This window comes from Mustela putorius, unplaced genomic scaffold (genome assembly GCF_011764305.1).
Source record: "Mustela putorius furo isolate JIRA1106 unplaced genomic scaffold, ASM1176430v1.1 tig00000640_pilon_pilon_pilon, whole genome shotgun sequence".
NCBI lineage: Eukaryota > Metazoa > Chordata > Mammalia > Carnivora > Mustelidae > Mustela > Mustela putorius.
This window is the reverse complement of record NW_025421432.1, coordinates 6780509-6800633: the sequence shown is the minus strand read 5'-3', so window position 1 is coordinate 6800633 and position 20125 is coordinate 6780509. Positions and strand designations below refer to the sequence as shown.

Below are 20125 nucleotides of genomic sequence, written 5' to 3'. Positions count from 1 at the left end.
AAGCCAGGACAGGGTAAGAGGGTGTGGTAGAGGGGGAGAGAGGAACTTAAGCAGGCTCCACGCCAGCACAGATCCTGATATGGGCCTTGATCTCATGACCCTGAGATCATGACCTGACCTGAAATCGAGAGTCAGAGGTTGACTGAGCCACCCAGACACCTATTTTGTATCTTTTCACTCTAATTTTCCCCATTATATTAAATTTTATACATGAAATGTTATTTTTGGTATAGTAAGTTTCTGTCATGTTTTGGTATATGAAATTGCTTGTACTTTTGAATATAATTCCTGGATGCAGAAAGTAATCTTCCTTTGAAATGACCTTATATATATGAATTTTTGCCATGTGAAGTACTTGAGTCGTTTTCTACCTTACCATGTCATGTTAACTAAAATTATTCTTTTATTCTCAGTGTGTATATTGACATGTGTATTTTAATGTGTCTTAGGAAATTGTAGATCTGTGTATTTTCTTGAGTAAAACCTTCTATTTTCACAGTTTGATTATGTGAGTTAACTTCAGTTTTTGGTACGTCTTGTAGGACACAGTATTTAAAGTGCAATTTTGTTCATTATCTAGACCAGAAAATTACTTTATGCAGTCGTTGCCAACAAGAGTAGACAAACTAAAAGGAAAAGTTTATTTTATGTTAAGTTCAAGAGTTAGTTAAATGAAACAAAGAATTGTTCTTGTTTTGATTTGAGTCAAGACTTAGGTCATAAGTATACTTAGGACCAAACATTTGTTCTTTATAAAATTTTTATCTAAGTGTTAATTGCAGCAACCACTCCCTTAAATACATATGTTTGCTTATGTTAGGCTCCAAGAAGACCATGCAGATGAAGTGAAAAAAGTGAAGGCAGAAGTAGAGGATTTAAGGTGTCTTCTGGCCCACTCACAAAAGGAGTCACAGAGTTTAAAATCTGAACTTCAGGCTCAAAAAGAAGCAAATTCAAGAGCTCCAACAACTACAATGAGAAATCTAGTAGAACGGCTAAAGAGCCAGTTAGCTCTGAAAGAGAAGCAACAAAAAGTAAGTAACAAAAGAGTATTACCAGTATTTAGGAAATACATGTACTGATAGAGAAGACTAGTAAAAGATGATACCATGTATCTCTCTGTTGTAATAAGAAGTATGAGCTTTGTCTTAGGCTGTTAAGCAGAATTTTACAAGGTATTTCTTTTTAATAGCCATTTGGTGGTGTTTTTAAGTACAGAAATAGTCACTTTTTTGTTATCAGTTTGATTTGTGAGTTATCGATAGGAAATAAGGGGAAATCTTAATCCCATTATTTTCTCTCCTTTTCTAACTGGATTTTATGCTACTAAGCTATTTTGAACAGTTTGAATAATTGAATAATTTCAAACAATTCTGGGGAGTGGGGGGGAGATATGACAGTGAGGAGGAAAGTTTAAAGAAGGAGGTCAGAAGAGATAGTTTTTTGAGAAGCATTTGATCAGTGGATTATCTGATGTATTAGTTTTTAAAATTGATCTCAGATTTGATACACTCAGTTGATTTAGAAGATGCTATTTTTCTGTGCTAGCTTATGAAATTTATTGACAAATTTTAAGTCTTTTCTAATCCTATAATTTTCCTTGTCTGTATAAATTTGGTTAATTTCACGCAGTAGTATGTACTAAGTGAATAATTCAGATAAATACCTAAACTTGGATAGTGAAACAAAACATTGGTTTTTGTAATATAAATTTCTTGATTTAATGCTGTGTTCTCAAAATTATTATTGTCAAGATTTTGAAGTTTCTCCCTGTCAATTTGGGATGAACTGAATGCAGTTACTAAAGGACATTCATTTGGAAACATTAGGACAGTTAGATTGTGAGTTATGTTTGCTTAAACACATGGTATTTTAGGAAAATTTTTAAAGGTGATGAAGCATATTAAATTTTTTTATTACACGTTGAACATATAAAATATTAATTTTTTAAAAACCATATATGTTATAATTTTCAGGCACTTAGTCGAGCGCTTTTGGAACTCCGGGCAGAAATGACAGCAGCAGCAGAAGAACGTATTATTTCTGCAACTTCTCAGAAAGAAGCAAATCTCAATGTTCAACAAATTATTGATCGACATACTAAAGAGCTAAAGGTGAACATAACACATGCATCAATAATAACAAAATACTTTATAATTGCTATTGGAAGAAGAGCCTCTTTGATATATAGTAGTTTTGATAATGAATTGGGAATTTATTCTAATAAATTATTTGTGGGCATATATATATATCCATTTTTTTAACAATAGAATCTTTATAATATTCATACACTGATTATCGTCTTAGAGATGAGCAAAGGATAGGCCATTATTTATTAATTACTTCTTCCTAATAGAATTAAGAAACATTTTACTTAGGATTTTTGTTTCTATGTTGATAAGTGAAGTCGGTGTGTGGATTTCTTTGTTTTATTTCTTTTGCTTTGTCAGAATTTTCTAATTTTTGCTAGTTCATAATGTGAGTAAGTTAGCTTTCCTTTTTTTCTCCCTGCCTTAGTTTAGGGAGATTATATAGTCCTTGACATGGAATCCATAGAGCTGCCTGACTCTGAAGCCTTTTGTGAAGTTATTTATTTATTTTTTGGCAATGTACTTTACTGTTTTCATTACCGAGCAATCATTAGTTTTGGTAATTTAAAAATTGTTTTATAAAACATATGTGTTTCATAGTGAGTTTTGTATTTCTTTACATAGTTTTACATAGTACATTCTGCATAAATGAAAATTCCACTTTTTATATGTTTTGTTTGTAATTTACTGAATTTATTTGTTTCTCCTTCACTACCATTGAACTGTGTAGGGACTGGATTTTACTTAGGGTTTTTTTTGTTTTTTGGTTATTTTTTCATTTATTGTTCAGTTAATAATCTCTACACCCATCATGTGCTCCAACTCTCGACTCTGAGATCAAGAGTCACATGCTCTTTCAACTGAGCCAGCCAGGTGTCTCTACTTAGCCTTTTTAAATCTCTCACTGTACCTATCAAGTTTATGAGCATAGTTGGTACCAAAACTCCATTAAGTAAATAAATATATAAACAGGAATTACCCTTTATTGGTATCTTCTTCATTACCTTTCTTTTTGCCTGGAACATCATCTCTAAATTCTTAACAGTCTTGAAGTTCTTTTTCTCAAATCCTTTTCTGACTACTCCTGGACAGCTTATGTGTTTCTTCTAATTGCATTATAGTAGTACTAATTTCTTGTTAGTATTATTAGTAATACTTTTGACCTGTAGTCATTTATGCAACAAAACAACCAAGTACCAGTATTTCCATCACAGACTATATGGAACAGCTAGACACTCCTATATAGTGGCTTTAAATATACTGTCAAATACAGTGAGTTACCCTTTTATGTCTTGTCTCTACAAAAAGGGTTAAAAACTACTACAAGTTAGAGATTTTGTTTTATATTACTTTTAGGCTTCATAGCATTTAAAACATCACCATGTACATTCATATGTACTTGTTCCTTTAATAAATTAGTTCAGCCATAATAAAACATTTGCTTATTTGATAAAATTTTGTTTCTGGATGTTTGTGGAAGATGAGTTGCTGTAGATTATTTTGTCACATTTTGTTTTTCTCAAAGTAGACTTGGTTCATTTGAAATGAAGTTAGAAAAATAGATGTAGTTGGTGGGTTTTTCTACCCGCTGTGAACTTTCAAAATTTAGATTGGAACTTTATTTTTAATTTAATTTAATAAGCATTAAACCTTTTTCATAAGTATTATTAATAATTTAATAAATACTTAGATTGAAACCTTTTAATTAAGTAATGGATATATTCTGTTTTATTGTTGGTACTTGATGAAGATTTATGAATTAAACCTTTCTTACAGACACAAATTGAGGATTTAAATGAAAATCTTTTAAAATTGAGAGAAGCTCTTAAAACAAGTAAAAACAAAGAAAACTCACTAAGTGATAATTTGAATGACTTAACCAGTGAACTGCAAAAGAAACAAAAAGCCTATAATAAAATACTTAGAGAGAAAGATGCAATTGATCAAGAGAATGATGAGCTGAAAAGGCAAATTAAAAGACTAACCAGTGGATTGCAGGTGATTTTATATTTAATTGTGATGATGTCTTTGATTTAAAACATATAGGTAGTGGTTTATTTCTACCTTTTTAATTTTATTTATGATATTTGCTAAAACTAGCTTTCCAGATCACTTAGATTATATAGCTGATTCCTTCAGTGACTCTCTGTCATATCTGTTATTTTAGAGTAGCCTATTTTTAAAATGCAGAGGTAACTACTATGATCTGTATGTGTCAGTAGTACATTTAGAAGAGATTGCTGTAGCCTCAGAAAATTTCTGTAATTGGAATATTTATTGTGTATTTTGTTGATAGCTTTTTACTTGTAAAATGTAAAAATACATCTTATATTTCAGGGGAAACATCTAATAGATAATAAACAAAGTTTAATTGAAGAACTCCAAAAGAAAATTAAAAAGCTAGAAAGCCAACTGGAAAGAAAGGTGGATGAGGCAGAAATAAAGCCTGTGAAAGAAAAGGTATGTAAAGAAACATACTGATCAATATGTTTAAAGTAATGATAGACTAAGTTCGAGTATATAGCTAATGAACAGAGGATCAACTATATTAATTTGAATACCTAGTACATACTATAAATTTATCAAATAGTGTAGAGCAGTCTAAAACAAGTTTCTACCTTTAAGAATTTAGAGGAGACTCCAGGGGTTCCTGGGTGGCTCAGTGGGTTAAGCCTCTGTCTTCAGCTCGGGTCATGATCTCAGGGTCCTGGGATAGAGCCCCACATGGGGCTCTCTGCTCAGCAGGGAGCCTGCTTCCCCCACCCCCCACCCCCTCTGCCTGCCTCTCTGCTTACTTGTGATGTCTCTCTCTCTCTCTTTGTTATCAAATAAATAAATAAAGTATTTTTTTAAAAGGAATTTATAGGAGACTCCTAAAATGTAACTCTTACTCAGAAGTTACTAGAATGTTTCCATGTCCTCTTCCTAACATTATAGTACCTCTAAAATCCCCTCAAACTTTACCTATCCAACTTCTCCCCAACCTAATCTTTTATATAAATTGGTGATTTTTATTTTGGGAAAGAAAGTTGGGCATTTTTAGTCTGCTACCCAGACCTAAATGTGCCCTTTTTATCCTTCAATGGTTTAGGGTAAACAAAATAATTTGGAATAAAATTTTTTTCAATTTCAATATTTGTAGTAATCAGTAACCAAACTACTCATAAATTGACTCTGAAATGTGAGAAAAGCTACTTAAAATTATCTAACAGGTTAACTAGTAAACTATTTTGTAATAAAAATTACTAACAAGAATTTTTGGTTGCTAAAATGCATATAATTTATTACAAATAAGCTGAAGATTTATATTGGTAACATTGGAAATATTGTGAGAGACCTGGGAAATATTGGTGTTAGTAGTAATGTTTGCCTCTGTAGAAAATCACAACAAAGGAGCTAAGATTAGGGAAATTTTTATTGTAAAATTTACCCCAAAAATATCAATATCTATAAAATATTTTCAGTAACATGAACATAGAAAAGAAAAGTGTCTTTAATGCCACTGACTAGAAATTAGTAATGGAATTAAAATATCTTAACATAATATATTCCAAAATTCATTTCACCTATGAAAATTCACCAATGTTATTATAATTTTTATTAAAATGTTTGTGTTTGTATATTGAACCACACAGTACTGGCTGTCAGAAGCTTTGCTGGTAAAAATCACAAGGTAAAAAATGTCCTTACTCTACCAGATTGCTTTCTTTGCTGCCTCCCCACTTGGGCATAGGTCTAATCCTTGGATGCCATTTCCTAAAGAATATCTCGGTATTCTGTGGCTTTGCCTGGATTCCTCATCTGTGTTTCAGTTTATTTCTCCTGAAAATTTGGAATGATACATCTTGCATTGCCAGTTTCCCAAGATTATTTTGACAGTCCAATGGAACAATATGTGGGCACCTGGGAGGCTCAGTGGGTTAAGCCTCTGCTTTTGGCTCAGGTCGTGGTCTCGGAGTCCTGGGATCAAGTCCCACAAGGGGCTCTCTATTCAGCAGGGAGTCCGCTTCCTCCTCTCTCTCCTCCTACTTGTGATCTCTGTCTGTCAAATAAATAAATTAAATCTTAAAAAAACAAAACAAAACAAAAACAAATGGAACAATATGTGTAAGTCCTTTGTAAGCCATCCAGTCCATAGCACTGTATAGTATTATTACTTACTATGAAAAAAGAACACAAAGAGCAACCCTAATCAAATTTGTATCCAGGAATCCAGTAAGAGCATTATTTCAAATTCTGCTGTATGGGGTATTTCAAATTCATGAATGCTTTTATATTCAAAAAATGCTTTTATATTGGAATTTCTACACCCTTTTCTCTGTCAATTTCTTATAGCCTATCTATATGAGGTTCCAAACTCACTCCCAAGCCTTGCATTCCTGTTTCTTTTGTTGCTATACTTTTCTCCATAGCATTTATTATTATCTGTCATACTAGAGATGTACTTATCTATGTGTTCATCTTTTGGACTATAAGCTTTAATGGCAGGAATTATGCCTGTTCTGTTTATTGTTGTATCCCCACCACCTACAGCACTACTTGGCATGTATTAGATGCTTGGTATTTGTTAAACGAAAGAAAAATTTAAAATGCAATTACATTATTCTGAAATCCATGCCTGAGTGGCTATTGGTACAGAAAATATAAAAAGAGAAGTTCTCTCTGTATCTTCTCTTCTCCCCGCATCTGGAACAGATCCTTGGTGACATTTGTCTTTGTTATTTTATTGTTGTTGTGGTTCATTTTTAAATTATTTTAGCCTTGTTTTGTTCAGTCTTAATTCAGAGGGTAATGTCAGATAGGATAGAATTGCCCAGTCCCTACAAAGCATGACAATGCTGCAGAATTATTTACTTATATACCATTACACCCAAACACATTTCTGGAAGTCACAAATTTCCTTGTATATATTTCAGGAAAAAAGAAATTAATAATGACCAAACACTGAAGTTTTTGCATTTTTTAAAAGAATACTTCTTAACTGGACTAAATAAATAAGGCAAAAAATTGGCCAGTGTCAAAGAAGATAGTTTTGATAGGGCAACTTATCTTAGTTGGGCATTTGACTTTAAACTATGTCTTTTAACTCTTTCAGTCCTGGCATTGCCTTTTATAATAAATACAGTGTTTCATGACATCCTCTGTACTATTCCACATGAATTTATAGTTAATAGAATCTACTTACATGTATAATTTCAAAATAATCATTATAAATGAAATATAAAGGAGAAACAAAAAATAATTTATAAAAATAATAGATATTTCTATATTTCTCATATTTCAACGTGAAAATGCTCTTACATGCTACATTAGAAAATATAATGAAGTAGTGTAGCATTAGTAGAAATTAGTGCAAATGCAGACTGATACAAGTGTATCCTATTGGAAGTTTATATGTCCCAATGGCATTGTTAATGCCACTAGCTAGTTCTCTTCACTGCTCTCTTTTTTTAAGCACTTATCACCAGCTAACGTAATACAAAATATTTTTTTCTTTTTGTCTATATTTTGTTCCCTTTCTCTAATCCACCCAACCATCATAAACTAGACTATAATTCTTTTTCTCTGATTATTCATTATTTCTATTTCTAGTACCTAGAGTAATATTTGGCAGATGAGTAGCACTATATAAACATATATTCAATAAGAGAATTCATGTGGATTGAAGATTTGAAGGTACTGTGATGCTAGAAGATTGCTGTTTTGGTTAAAATTGGGTTGATCCTTTGTACATATGCATTCTTTGTTAGAAGCTTTCTTTGGTCATGATCATCTTTATTAGAATCTTAAAGACTTCTTTGCCAATTTGAATACCTTTTATTTCTTTTTGTTGTCTGATTGCTGTTGCTAGGACTTCTAGTGCTATCTTGAACAACAGTGGCAAGAGTGGACTCCTTGTCGCTTTCCGGATCTCAAAGTGAAGGCTGTCACCTTTCCCCATTGAGAATGATATTCGCAGTGGGTTTTTCATAGATAGATTTTATGAAGTTGAGGCAAGTTCCCTCTATCCCTATACTTTGAAGATTTTTGATCAGGAAGGGATGCTGTATTTTGTCAAATGCTTTTTCTGTATCTATTGAGAGGACCATGTGGTTCTTCTCTCTTCGCTTACTGATTTATTCTATCACATCGATTGATTTGTGAATGTTGAACCACCCTTGCATCCCATGGATAAATCCCACCTGGTCATGGTGGGTAATCTTTTTAATATACTGTTGGATCCTGTTAACTAGGATCTTGTTGATGATATTGGCACCCATATTCATCAGGGATATTGGTCTAAAATTCTCCTTTTTGGTGGGGTCTTTGCCTAGGTTGGGGATCAGGGTAATGCTGGCTGCATAGAAAGAGTCTGGAAGTTTTCTTTCTGTTTCTGTTTTTTGAAACAGCTTCAGGAGAATAGGGATTATTTCTTCTTTGAATGTTTAGTAGAATTCTCCAAGGAATTCATCAGGTCCTGGACTCCTGTTTTTTTGGGAGGTTTTTGATCACTGTTTCAATCTTGTTACTAGATATTGGTCTATTTAGGTTGTCAGTTTCCTCCTGATTCAGTTTTGGAAGTTTATAGGTTTCCAGGAATGCATCCATTTCATCTAGTTTGCTTAACTTATTGGCATATAACTGTTGATGATAATTTCTGGTGATTGTTTCTTTTTCCTTGGTGTTAGTCATGATCTCTCCCTTTTCATTCATAATTTTATTAATTTGGGTCCTCTGTATTTTCTTTTGGATTAGTTTGGCCAATGGTTTAATCAATCTTATTGATTCTTTCAAAGAATAAGCTTCTAGTTTCATTGATGTGTTCTACTGTATCTCTAGTTTCTATCTCATTGATCTCTGCTGTAATCTTGATTATTTCCCTTCTTGTGTGTGGGGTTGGCTTAATTTGTTGTTGATTCTCCGGTTCTTTAAGGTGTAAAGAGAGATGATGTATTCTGGATTTTTCAATTTTTTTAAGGGAGGCTTGGATGGTTATGTATTTCCCCCTTAGGACTGCCTTTGCCGTATCCCATAGGTTGTGGACTGAAGTGTCTTCGTTGTCATTGGTTTCCATGAATTGTTTAAGTTCTTCTTTGATTTCCTGGTTGGTCCAATCATTCTTTTTTTTTTTTTTTAAAGATTTTATTTATTTATTTGACAGACAGAGATCACAAGCAGGCAGAGAGGCAGGCAGAGAGAGAGGGGAGGAAGCAGGCTCTCCACGGAGCAGAGAGCCCGATGCGGGGCTCGATCCCAGGACCCTGGGATCATGACCTGAGCTGAAGGCAGAGGCTTTAACCCACTGAGCCACCCAGGCGTCCCGGTCCAATCATTCTTAAGCAGGCCATCCTATCAAAATCTCACCGGCATTTTTCAGAGAGCTGGAACAAACAATCCTAAAATTTATATGGAACCAAAAGAGACCCTGAATTGCTAAGGAAATGTTGAAAAAGAAAAACAAAACTGCGGGCATCATATGGCCTGATTTTAAGCTTTACTACAAAGCTGTGATCACCAAGACAGCATGGTACTGGCACAAAAACAGACACATAGACCAGTGGAACAGAGCAGAGAGTCCAGATATGGACCCTCAACTCTGTGGTCAAATAATCTTCGACAAAGCAGGAAAAAATATCCAGTGGAAAAAAAAGACATTCTCTTCAATAAATGGTGCTGAGAAAATTGGACAGCTACGTGTAGAAGAATGAAACTCAACCATTCTCTTACACCATACAGAAAGATAAACTGGAAATGGATAGAAGACCTCAACGTGAGGCAGGAATCTATTAAAATCCTGGAGGAGAACATGGGCAGTAACCTCTTTGACATCGGCCACAGCAACTTCGTTCAAGGCATGTGCCTCCAAGCAAAGGAAACAAAAGCGAAAATGAACTTTTGGGACTTCATCAAGATGAAAAGCTTCTGTAAGCAAATGAAACAGTCAACAAAACAAAGAGGCAACCCTCGGAATGGGAGAAGATATTCGCAAATGACACTACAGTCAAAGGGCTGATATCCAAAGTCTATCACGAACTCCTCAAACTCAACACTCAAAAAACAGATAATCACGTCAAAAAATGGGCAGAAGGCATGAATAGACACTTCTCTAAAGAAGACATACAAATGGTTAACAGACACATGAAAAAATGTTCATCATCATTAGCCATCAGGGAGATTCAAATCAAAACTAATTGAGATACCACCTTCCACCAGTTAGAATGGCCAAAATTAACAGGACAGTTAACAACAAGTGTTGGAGACGATGTGGATAAAAGGGGACCCTCTTACACTGTTGGTGGGAATGCACGTTGCTATAGCCACCTTGGAAAACAGTGTGGAGATTCCTTAAGAAATTAAAAATAGAGCTACCCTCTGACCCTGTAATTGCACTACTGGGTATTTATTCCAAAGATACAGATGTATTGAAAAGAAGGGGCATCTGTACCTCAGTGTTCATAGCAGCAATGGCCATAGTCGCCAAACTGTGGAAAGAACCAAGATGCCCTGGGCTCAGGGCAGATGAATGGATAAAAAAGATATGGTCCATATATTACAAGGGAGTATTATGACTCCATTAGAAAGGATGAATACCCAACTTTTGTATCAACATGGATGGGACTGAAAGAGATTATGCTGAGGAAATAAGTCAAGCCGAGAGAATCAATTATATGGTTTCAGTTACTTGTGGGGCATAAGTAATAACACAGAGGATATTGGGAGATAGAGAGGAGAAGTGAGTTGGGGGAAATTGGAGGGGGAGACAAACCATGAGAGACTGTGGACTCTGAGAAACAAACTGAGGGCTTTGGAGGGGAGTAGGGTTGGTGGTTGGGTGAGCCTGGTGGTGGGTATTATGGAGGGCAAATATTGCATGGAGCACTGGGTGTGGTGCATAAACAATAATTTTGGAATACTGAAAAATAAAATAAGTAAGTAAGCAAATAAATAAATAAATAATCTTAAAGACTCCTAAGTCTGTTGGCCTTAGTCCAAACTGTTCCCTAGAATATCATCTGTCAAGTAATAAAATACAGAACCCTTATACTGAAGAGGATTTTTGTTAATAGCTTGGCATGTCTAAAGAGTCTAGAAGTTACATAGCAAAATGAATGTATTTATATAATCTCTAAGAAATATTGGTTTATCATTGTTCTAGTAAATTGTAATTGATACATCTTGAAATTAAAAACAGTGTTGGTAATTTTCTCCATTGTTATTCACAGAGTGCTAAAGAAGAATTAATTAGGTGGGAAGAAGGTAAAAAATGGCAAACCAAAATAGAGGGAATTAGAAACAAGTTGAAGGAAAAAGAGGGAGAAGTCTATATTCTAACAAAGCAGTTGACTACTTTGAAAGATCTTTTTGCCAAGTGAGTTTAAAGATAAGTCTAATTAATTTTGTGTGAAATCTTGATTTGGAAGTTACATTGTTCTATCATATTTGATAGTACATACTTGATATCAAACTTGAAAATTTTCCTACTTTTAATTATCATTTATTGTTTATGGTTCACTTTTTATTTTCTTTAAAATGTGTTTATAAGTATTTTAACAACTTGGGTGACCTAGGTGGCTCACTTTGTTAAGCATCTGCCTTCAGCTCAGGTCATGATCCCAGGGTTCTGAGGTCTAGTGCCACGTCCGGCTCCCTGCTTGGCTTGAAGTTGGCCTCTCTCTCCCTCTGCCTCTCCCTCCCTCTGCCTCTCCCTTATGCTTGTATGCACTCTCTCTCTCTCTTTAATAAATAAAATCTTTTTAAAAAAGTATTTTAAAAGTTTATAAATGGGCTTACTATAATTTTGAAATATGTTAGCTCATAGCAAATACAGAGAGATCTAATTTTTTTATGTTGGTCTTGTATTTGAGTAAGCTGTGGTTTAATAAATTGAATGCAAAACAGTGAAATATTTTCATGATGCTACATTAAATCCCACAGAGCTGACAAAGAGAAACTTACCTTGCAGAGGAAACTAAAAACAACTGGCATTACTGTTGATCAAGTTATGGGAGTGCGAGCTTTGGAGTCAGAAAAGGAGTTGGAAGAATTGAAAAAAAGAAATCTTGACTTAGAAAATGACATTTCATATATGAGGTAGGCTGTTTCATGCAAATGTGGTACCCATTATAAGGACGAAAACTGATCCACAATAACTGATATAATGAATGTGTATTACTTTAGGCTTGGGTTCTGTTGTCTTTTCCCATCGAGTTAAGATATTTCTGGCTTCTTGGTATGCTGCCTCATTTTGGATTGTATTCTTGAATCTTCTGAATATTATGTGGTGAAACTTTGGATCTTGGTTAAATTCTATGGAAAATGTGGATATTCTTGTTTTAGCAGGCAGCCAGTCTGGATAGGTTCAGGCCCCACGTTCCAAACTGCTTTCTGTGGGGTGAGTCTTTGCTACCCTAAGATCAGATCCATGTACACACCACTCTGTGGTGAGCCCAGAAGTTCATAAATGACTGTATAAGATCCCTTTTTTTAGTTCCTCCCTTTCTTTGATCTCCCTAATACTTTCCATTTCCCTAGGGCTCCTCTTTTTGGTACTTTGAGGGAAATCTGGGGCTTTCTCCCTCAGTACTAACATACATCTTCAGATTTCAAACAGTATCGTATTCAGGCCAAGAAACACTAGAGGAAAAGGAAAGGTAAATTACTGCCTGTTTGCTGATACCTCAAATTCTAGTATGCTGTTCCAATCTGTAAAATACTAACTTTTCAGAATTCTCAAATAGCTGTTCCATGCATTTGAGAGAGGCAAGATTGGATATGTTTACTCCCCTGTACCTAGAACTAGTTCTCCCTCTCCCCGCCATGTCATTTCTTTAGCAGAGTCTTTGAGATTTTTTAGTTTTGTCCTCTCTTTCCATGCTGATGTAATCATAGTCATACAAAACCAAATAAAATCATTTTCTAACAGCTGAAACTGTAATAATCTGTTTCATTTATTCTTAGATGAACTTCAGTTAGTTTTACATAATGTGTCACTTCTCTACTAAGTACTTACAAGATGTTCAGAATCATCTTAATGATCATTTTTAAGGTCTGGTACCTACTTATCATATTCGTATATGAGGATACTTGCTGTTCCTAAATTTATCATACTTTTTTTCCTTTCTATTAATCTTCAAAAATTACCATTAGTGCTTCTTTATTAATGCCTGTGATTGCATCAGTGTTAATGTAATGTGAACTCCTTTAAGGGAACACTCCTGAGCATCTACATTTCCTTTCTTTTTTTCCTAAGTCATTGTTTCTTAAATCCCTCAGAATTTTTCATTATGGAGAAGAAAAAAGCGATTGAAGAATTCTTTCTTTTGACACCTCTTGTACAGATACTGTTTGATCTCAGCCTTCCCTTCTTTGTCTGTCTTGATTTAAGCATACGTTCAAAACAACATTAATCCCTTTTTTCTCCTTTGCAGTTTTCACAAGGATCAAAATATTTTACTTTTGAAACCTAATGCTTTTAGAGGTTTTGTTTTGTTTTCCTAATAATGTGAATCTGTGTGGCCGAAGTAACTGGAGAAGATCTGATAGAAGAGATGGAACTTACTTTCTCAGCTCAACTTGAATTTCCTAAGTTGAATGAATCAATCTAGATATTAAAGGGAGGAGGGGCATTCCAAGAGAGCAGAACCCTAGCAGAGACATAGTGGCAGGAGTAAAGCTTTCATGTGTGGCGATGGGTAGACTTTTTTGCCTTAGTAAAGGTAGACTCCTGGACAATCAGGTTGACTAGGTGTAGTGGGGCCAGGTTATGGAGGGCCTTGGAAGCCACACTCATGAGACCTGGAGTAATAGATTATCTGGCACCACTAAGAGCCTTTTGTGAATCCTTGAGCTTTTCAAGAAGCACACAGATGTTATGAAATTGTTATATAATGTTTTAAAAATAGCAGCTATTTTGATTTGTTCCATATAAGTAGATGCATGGCCTTTAAAGATAAAATGTGTTTTCATAAATCAAAATATACTTGTTAACTCATAATTCAAAAGAGTCCTGCAGCGAATCCTCTGTGGAGGATCACTTTATACTGTAGAGTCATGTCTTGATTTTTGCAAAGCTTACAAGTTTTGTGGAATTTCAAGTAAATACTGTATTAATAAATACATATTTTCTTTCTTTTCTATGTGTTGGTAGAGTGAAGCTGTGGAGAGTTGAAGTTTGAATAGTAAAGAGTCTGTTGTTGTTTCTCATAGGACACACCAAGCTCTCCCTAGAGATTCTGTCATTGAAGATTTACGTTTACAAAATAGATACCTCCAAGAAAAACTTCATGTTTTAGAAAAACAGTTTTCAAAGGAGGCATATTCTAGAACTTCAGTAAGTATACACCTTTTTGTTTTTCTGTTTTTAAAGTTTAAAAGTGATATCAATTTCTACCTTTATCTGAGCCAGAATATTAGATTCCTCTTATAATATTAATGCAATAAATCCAACTTTTATTTTTACCAGGTAGTGAACTTCTTTAATCCTTCATACATAAGTAAACTTAAGATTCTTAGGCTTTATATGAAACTTTATTACAAATGTGGTTTTAAATGAAGTTATCATTTTGAGTTTTGCTCCAGCAAGAACATACAATTGGGTAAATTAGAAAAATATGTCTATTTAGTATTGTTTCCATTCAGACATGTTATATATTTCTAGATTTCTTTATAAAAATTCACTCATACAGAATTGTTTGTTGTGTCTTACTTTAAAACAATCGATGTGTATGTTTTTGTTATTTCTTTCTTCTTCTTTTCATGTTTCTTCTCTTTCTTCTGCTTCAAGCAGAATCTGTTATGTGACACAACTACGCTTTCTACCCTTGCTACCAGTGTTAATAAATACAGGCACAATACTTTTTACAAAAAGAACACTTTACATAGGAACAAAAAAAAACCCGTAACAGTTTTCAGAATTAAAAATGGGAAGGGAATAGAAGCCAGTGATGACTTACATGATAAGGTACCTAAAGATATTCTACGGGATCCCAGTAATGAAGAAAAACACACAGCAGAAGATATTGTAGAGCCTCCAGAGTTAAATAAATCTGAGACAAGACCAAAACATAAGTCAAGTCCATTTAAGTCAACTAATGGTACCTTGGCAGATGCTAAGTCCAATTTTGAAAATGAACCAGATCCCAAAATGGAGAAAATTAATCAAGACAGTTGTGAAAATAATAAACAGGAACATAAAAACGAGGAAGAGAATGAGCTAGGCAAGAATGACAAAGGAGAGGGACATGTAGCTGAAGCTGTGGGTCACAACAACCACTAGGATCCAGAGGAATCCGCCATAGAGGACCCTGATTATGCCACGGTTGCGGCTGCACTGAATCAGTGTGCTGAGGAGGGCGCACAGGCAAACTCTGACTCCTACGGACCAATCCGGCCAAGAAAAGAAGTGTCCCAGGTTTGAGTCCATGGTGGTCCTGTGTGTGTGTGTGTTAGCAGAATCTTCCTGTAGCAAGTGGTATACACATGTGGGACAAATGCAAATACATTGTATAGGATTCGTAAAGAATATTAACTATATTGTTAATGATATATATATAATATGTAATATAATATATTAAGAAATGTGTCTTTAGCTCTAATATTTGACTGGTTCCTTCAAAAATTAATGGTTGTGCATTTCCTAATTCATTTTAGTACTCACTGTTTTACCACTAGTACTCACTTAAAAAGAATTAGATTACATTATGGGGTGACAAAAATCTTGTCCTATAGAGGTGTTCATGTTGCCTTAGAAGTTTCTAATTCAGGTTGCTCTGAAGTCTCATCACAGATTTTTACTACAGTGAATACAATCAGTAAAAGTATGATACTGTATGACATTCTTTGGTCATCTTTTTGCCACATAGTTTATGACATATACTTTTTTATAATGAAAGAAGGGAGTTTGCCTGTGTTGCAGTGTTGTGCCTAGGTTTAATTTGCAAAGCGCTTTGCAGAGTATTATTTCTGTTTTACATGGGAAGCTTGGAGCATAAGTAATATCTCTAGTGATCGAGAACCAGGATCTAAACACAGGTCTGACTCTGTAGTTCATGATCTCTCTTGACACACTACTTTTCAGTCCGTTCACAGTGCAGTACAGACTAAAACATGTTTGCCCCTGGTTGAAATCAAATAGCATTTATCTTTTTTTTTTCTTTATCCTTTCCGCCTATATATTCCAATCACCCAAGTCCTAAAAACATCAATAAAAACAGACATTTAAATGTGAGGAGAAAATGGATGAAAGTGCCTTCATTCTTGTTTCATTTCTTTATCCAGGTTCATAAAACTTTTTCTTTTACTTGATAATAAATAATTAAAAGTTTGAGACATCCACTGTGTGTTTCTTTAACCCCCACCCACTAAGAATTTGGTTTCTAGCAGTGTATCCCCCATCCGTTTTTGTTTTTAAGATTTATTTATTTTAGAGAGAGAGAGAGCATGTGGTGGGGAGGGGCAGAGTCAAAGAGAATCTTAGACTCCGCACTGAGCACAGAGCAAAGCAGGTCTCAGTCTCAACAACCCTGAGATCATGACCTGAGCTGAAACCAAGAGTCTGACACTTTGCTGACAGTGCCACCCACGTGCCCCTAGCAGTGTATCCCTTTTAGCAGGATTCCTCTTCTGTACAAGAACTGGAAATCTTATAAAATTCAATATGTAAGAGTTTTATTCATATTATTTTTACAGAATAGAGTTTCATTAGAATTTATTTTCCAGACATATGGACAGTTTCAACAAATACCTTTAATTTTTTTTTTGAGAAATGGGAAGAATGATCCATTTGTACTTAAATAATTGCTGCCATGTTTCAGTGAGGAGAGAATTGCGTTCAACACAAAACAAAAACAAAAAACAAAAAACCCTGATGTGAGATGATAAAGTAGAAGTACTCTCTTCTGTGAGTGATACTTAGTATCGTTTATGTCTATCAGCGGTGCTGATAGGTGTTTATCAGTTGTTAAAACAACTACCACAGACAGAAGAGATGAAGTGAGGGGGACAGAAGAGCTCAGGGACAGGGCATTACAGTATTCTGTGTCTGAAGAGGCCTAAAAAATGACCCCATCTTATGCCTTCACTTATAAGATGGAAGAACCGAGGACCAGGTGGCATGATTTGCCTGGTGTTAACCTAACCGCCACAGAATAGAATGTATACTGGCGTGATTTGACAGAGAATAAGCGCAGACATGTTCCTATGGTACAGGCACCAGCAAACACATCTGTCTTCTTTTTCTTGCTGCTCTATATGTGCATATACACGTATATGCATGTTGCTTTGAACAAATAGACAAAGGGGGACTCGTGTGGTGTTCTGTGCCCTCAGGTCAGAACCCAACAGCCTAGAGTTTCTTTACTCTTCTGTATCCTGTTTTTTAGTGTCTTTAATTTATTTTACTTTTGTTTTTATTACTCAAGCGGAAGTGTATCAGAATGTGAAGTATTCAACCTACTGCTAATTAAAAAAGATGGTACAGAGCCATGTATAATGGATGTATTTTTCTAATACTGTATTTTTTAAACTATAATGTCTGTGGAGTTATGGACCTGCTCATCCATCAAACCAGTAGAGAGAGAAAGGGATGAGGGGAGGCCACACTAAAGCTATGCTGAGTGCTTGCACAGAATTGTTTCATATGATGCTCGTAATAATCGTGTGAGGTTGGTGATATTCTACCCACTGTATAGAAAAAAGTAATCAAGCACTTATTTCCCTTTCGAATGACTTGTTGCTTAGAACGAGAAGTAAAAATGAACATAAATAATAACCCAAGGTGAATTTGTGCCAAGAGAAAGGCAGACATAGTATAATTCGGTTTCAGAGGAGGGAGTAATTGCTTTTGCTCAAGGAATGAAGAGCTTTCCGAAGAAGGAGGGAGAAATTATGGCATTTCTTTTTATAGGTTTGCTAGGGCTCTTTTAACAAAACACCACAAATTACGTGGCCTAACAGAAATTTTATTCTCACAGTTCTGGAAGCCTGAAGTCCAAAAAAAAAAGGTCTTGGCAGTGTTGATGACTTCTTTAACCTGTGAAGGAAGAATCTATGCCAGGCCCTTCTCCTTGGCTTGTAAATGGCCATTTTCTCCCTGTCTCTTCACATTGTCTCTATGCATACCTATGTATCCACATTTCCCTTCTTTATAAGGATACCACTCCTACTGGGTCAGGGTCCACCCTAATGACTCTAACTTGAGTACCTCTGAAAAGGCCCTGTATCCAAATAAGGTCACATTCTGAGGTACTGGGGTTGGGACTTCAACATACAAATTTGAGGGTGGGGTAGGGTTTAGGACATAATATAATCCACACTTTTGGACTGGGAAAACTAGCACAAACTAGTTTAGTCATTATGAGAGTATACATGGAGACATTATGTGTGTGTATGTTAAGACATACTTGACTTTCCTTTCTATATTAATTAAAATGCATTACCTTTGCTCCTGCCATTTTTATATTCTAACTTACTAATTTGGGGCAGTTTTTTTCTAGAGCTCTCCAACTTTCCATATTTTTCCTCAAAAAAATGTTCCCTTTTAGCTAGTATTTTCTTATCCTGTTGTGTCTCATGCCACTTTATTATTAAAACTTAAAAATATTTCTAACTTTACTTTCCCTGAAGACTTCTGAGGTAGAGTCAGATGATCATCGTCAAAGAGAACAAGAGCTTCAGAAGGAAAACCTGAAGTTGTCATCTGAAAATATTGAACTAAAATTTCAGCTTGAACAAGCAAATAAAGATTTGCCAAGATTAAAGGTAATTTAATGTTCTTTACTCTAGTTAGGAAACCTAATGCCTGAAAGCCTTTTTGTCCCTCTTCATATTAGTTTATGAAGATGTCAGAAACTCACATTCATAAAATATTATGGTAGTGTTACACTTTCTACATTCGTTCATGCAACAATTATTTGTTGAAAGCCTACTTAATTGTGAGACACTTTTCTAAGTGCTAGGAAACAGCAATCAAAAAACTTCTTGCAGTCGTAGAACTTACAGTCTAGTGGGGAAGTAGATAATAAGTAAAAAGTCAATATACAGAGTGTCAGCTGATGTTAAGTGGTAAGGAGAAAAAGCATAGTTGGTATGAAAAATTGTGTGTGTGTGTGTGTGTGTGTGTGTATCTGGGAGTGTATGCAATAGCTATTTAAATAGGGTATGGGGAAGGCTTTCTTAATAAAATGATATTTTAGCAGAGAGCTAGGGGACAGATGAGGAAGTGGGTCATATAGATACTGGAAAAAGAGTTCTAGACAACAGAAATAACAAGTTCAAAGCCCTGAGGCAAGAGGATGGATGTATTTCAGTAACATAATCAATCTTTAAAATACTAGGATATTTTAAAAAAAAGAAGTCTTTACATTTAAAACAATTAAGATAATTATCTCTTTTAGGAATTTTATTTTGGTGTTTATAATAAGTTTATCTTTGGTTTTCCAAATCTCATCCTATTTATGGGAATCTTTTTTCTTCTGGCTGGCTAATTCTTTCAGTTCTATTTTCTAACCTAGAATAGTAACAATCTGTTAATTTCACTGGTAATGATATAATTATGTCCTGCTTCTAGAGCATTCTGAGTTTTATATTGTTAGAACCAATACTGTTTCTCTCTACCATCTGTCTAAGGATCTACAAATGTAATTTATGGGATGGTTAAAATCAGAATTCTAAACTCTGTATTAAGGCAGTAATGTGAAAAATATTTCTTGAAATCCATATGTAAAGTATCCTTGTATTAAATTTTAATTTAACATATGTCTTAATTCAAAATCCTTATTGCTGTGGAGACCATCTTGTTCAGTTTGGCTATATAGTTGAAGAGATTGATAGCTCATGTGAAATATTTGCCTTTCCTTTTCAGAGACTATAGCTGTGTTAAACTGTTACACATTTGCTTTAATTTTTCAGAGTCAAGTAAGGGATTTGAAGGAAATGTGTGAATTTCTTAAGAAAGAAAAAGCAGAAGTTGAGCGGAAACTTGGTCGTGTTAGAGGGGTGAGTGTGTGAGAACATACCACATATTTGTTTGGGTTTCAGAAGTGCAGAGTTGGTAATAA

The 20125-nt window shown here is 34.7% G+C and overlaps 1 protein-coding gene across 3 annotated transcripts in view; it reads left to right on the top strand.

Annotated features, from left to right (window-relative positions):
* The window catches only part of CEP290 (centrosomal protein 290), a 98733-nt gene that overhangs the window by 65159 nt on the left and 13449 nt on the right, over positions 1-20125 (top strand). For all 3 annotated transcript variants that reach the window (XM_004748575.3, XM_045082968.1, XM_045082970.1), the window contains 9 exons: positions 821-1034; positions 1977-2114; positions 3867-4088; positions 4428-4550; positions 11294-11439; positions 12006-12161; positions 14277-14400; positions 18693-18827; positions 19977-20063. In XM_004748575.3, coding sequence (XP_004748632.1) covers positions 821-1034; positions 1977-2114; positions 3867-4088; positions 4428-4550; positions 11294-11439; positions 12006-12161; positions 14277-14400; positions 18693-18827; positions 19977-20063 — 1345 coding nt within the window. The remainder of the gene's footprint in view (positions 1-820; positions 1035-1976; positions 2115-3866; positions 4089-4427; positions 4551-11293; positions 11440-12005; positions 12162-14276; positions 14401-18692; positions 18828-19976; positions 20064-20125) is intronic.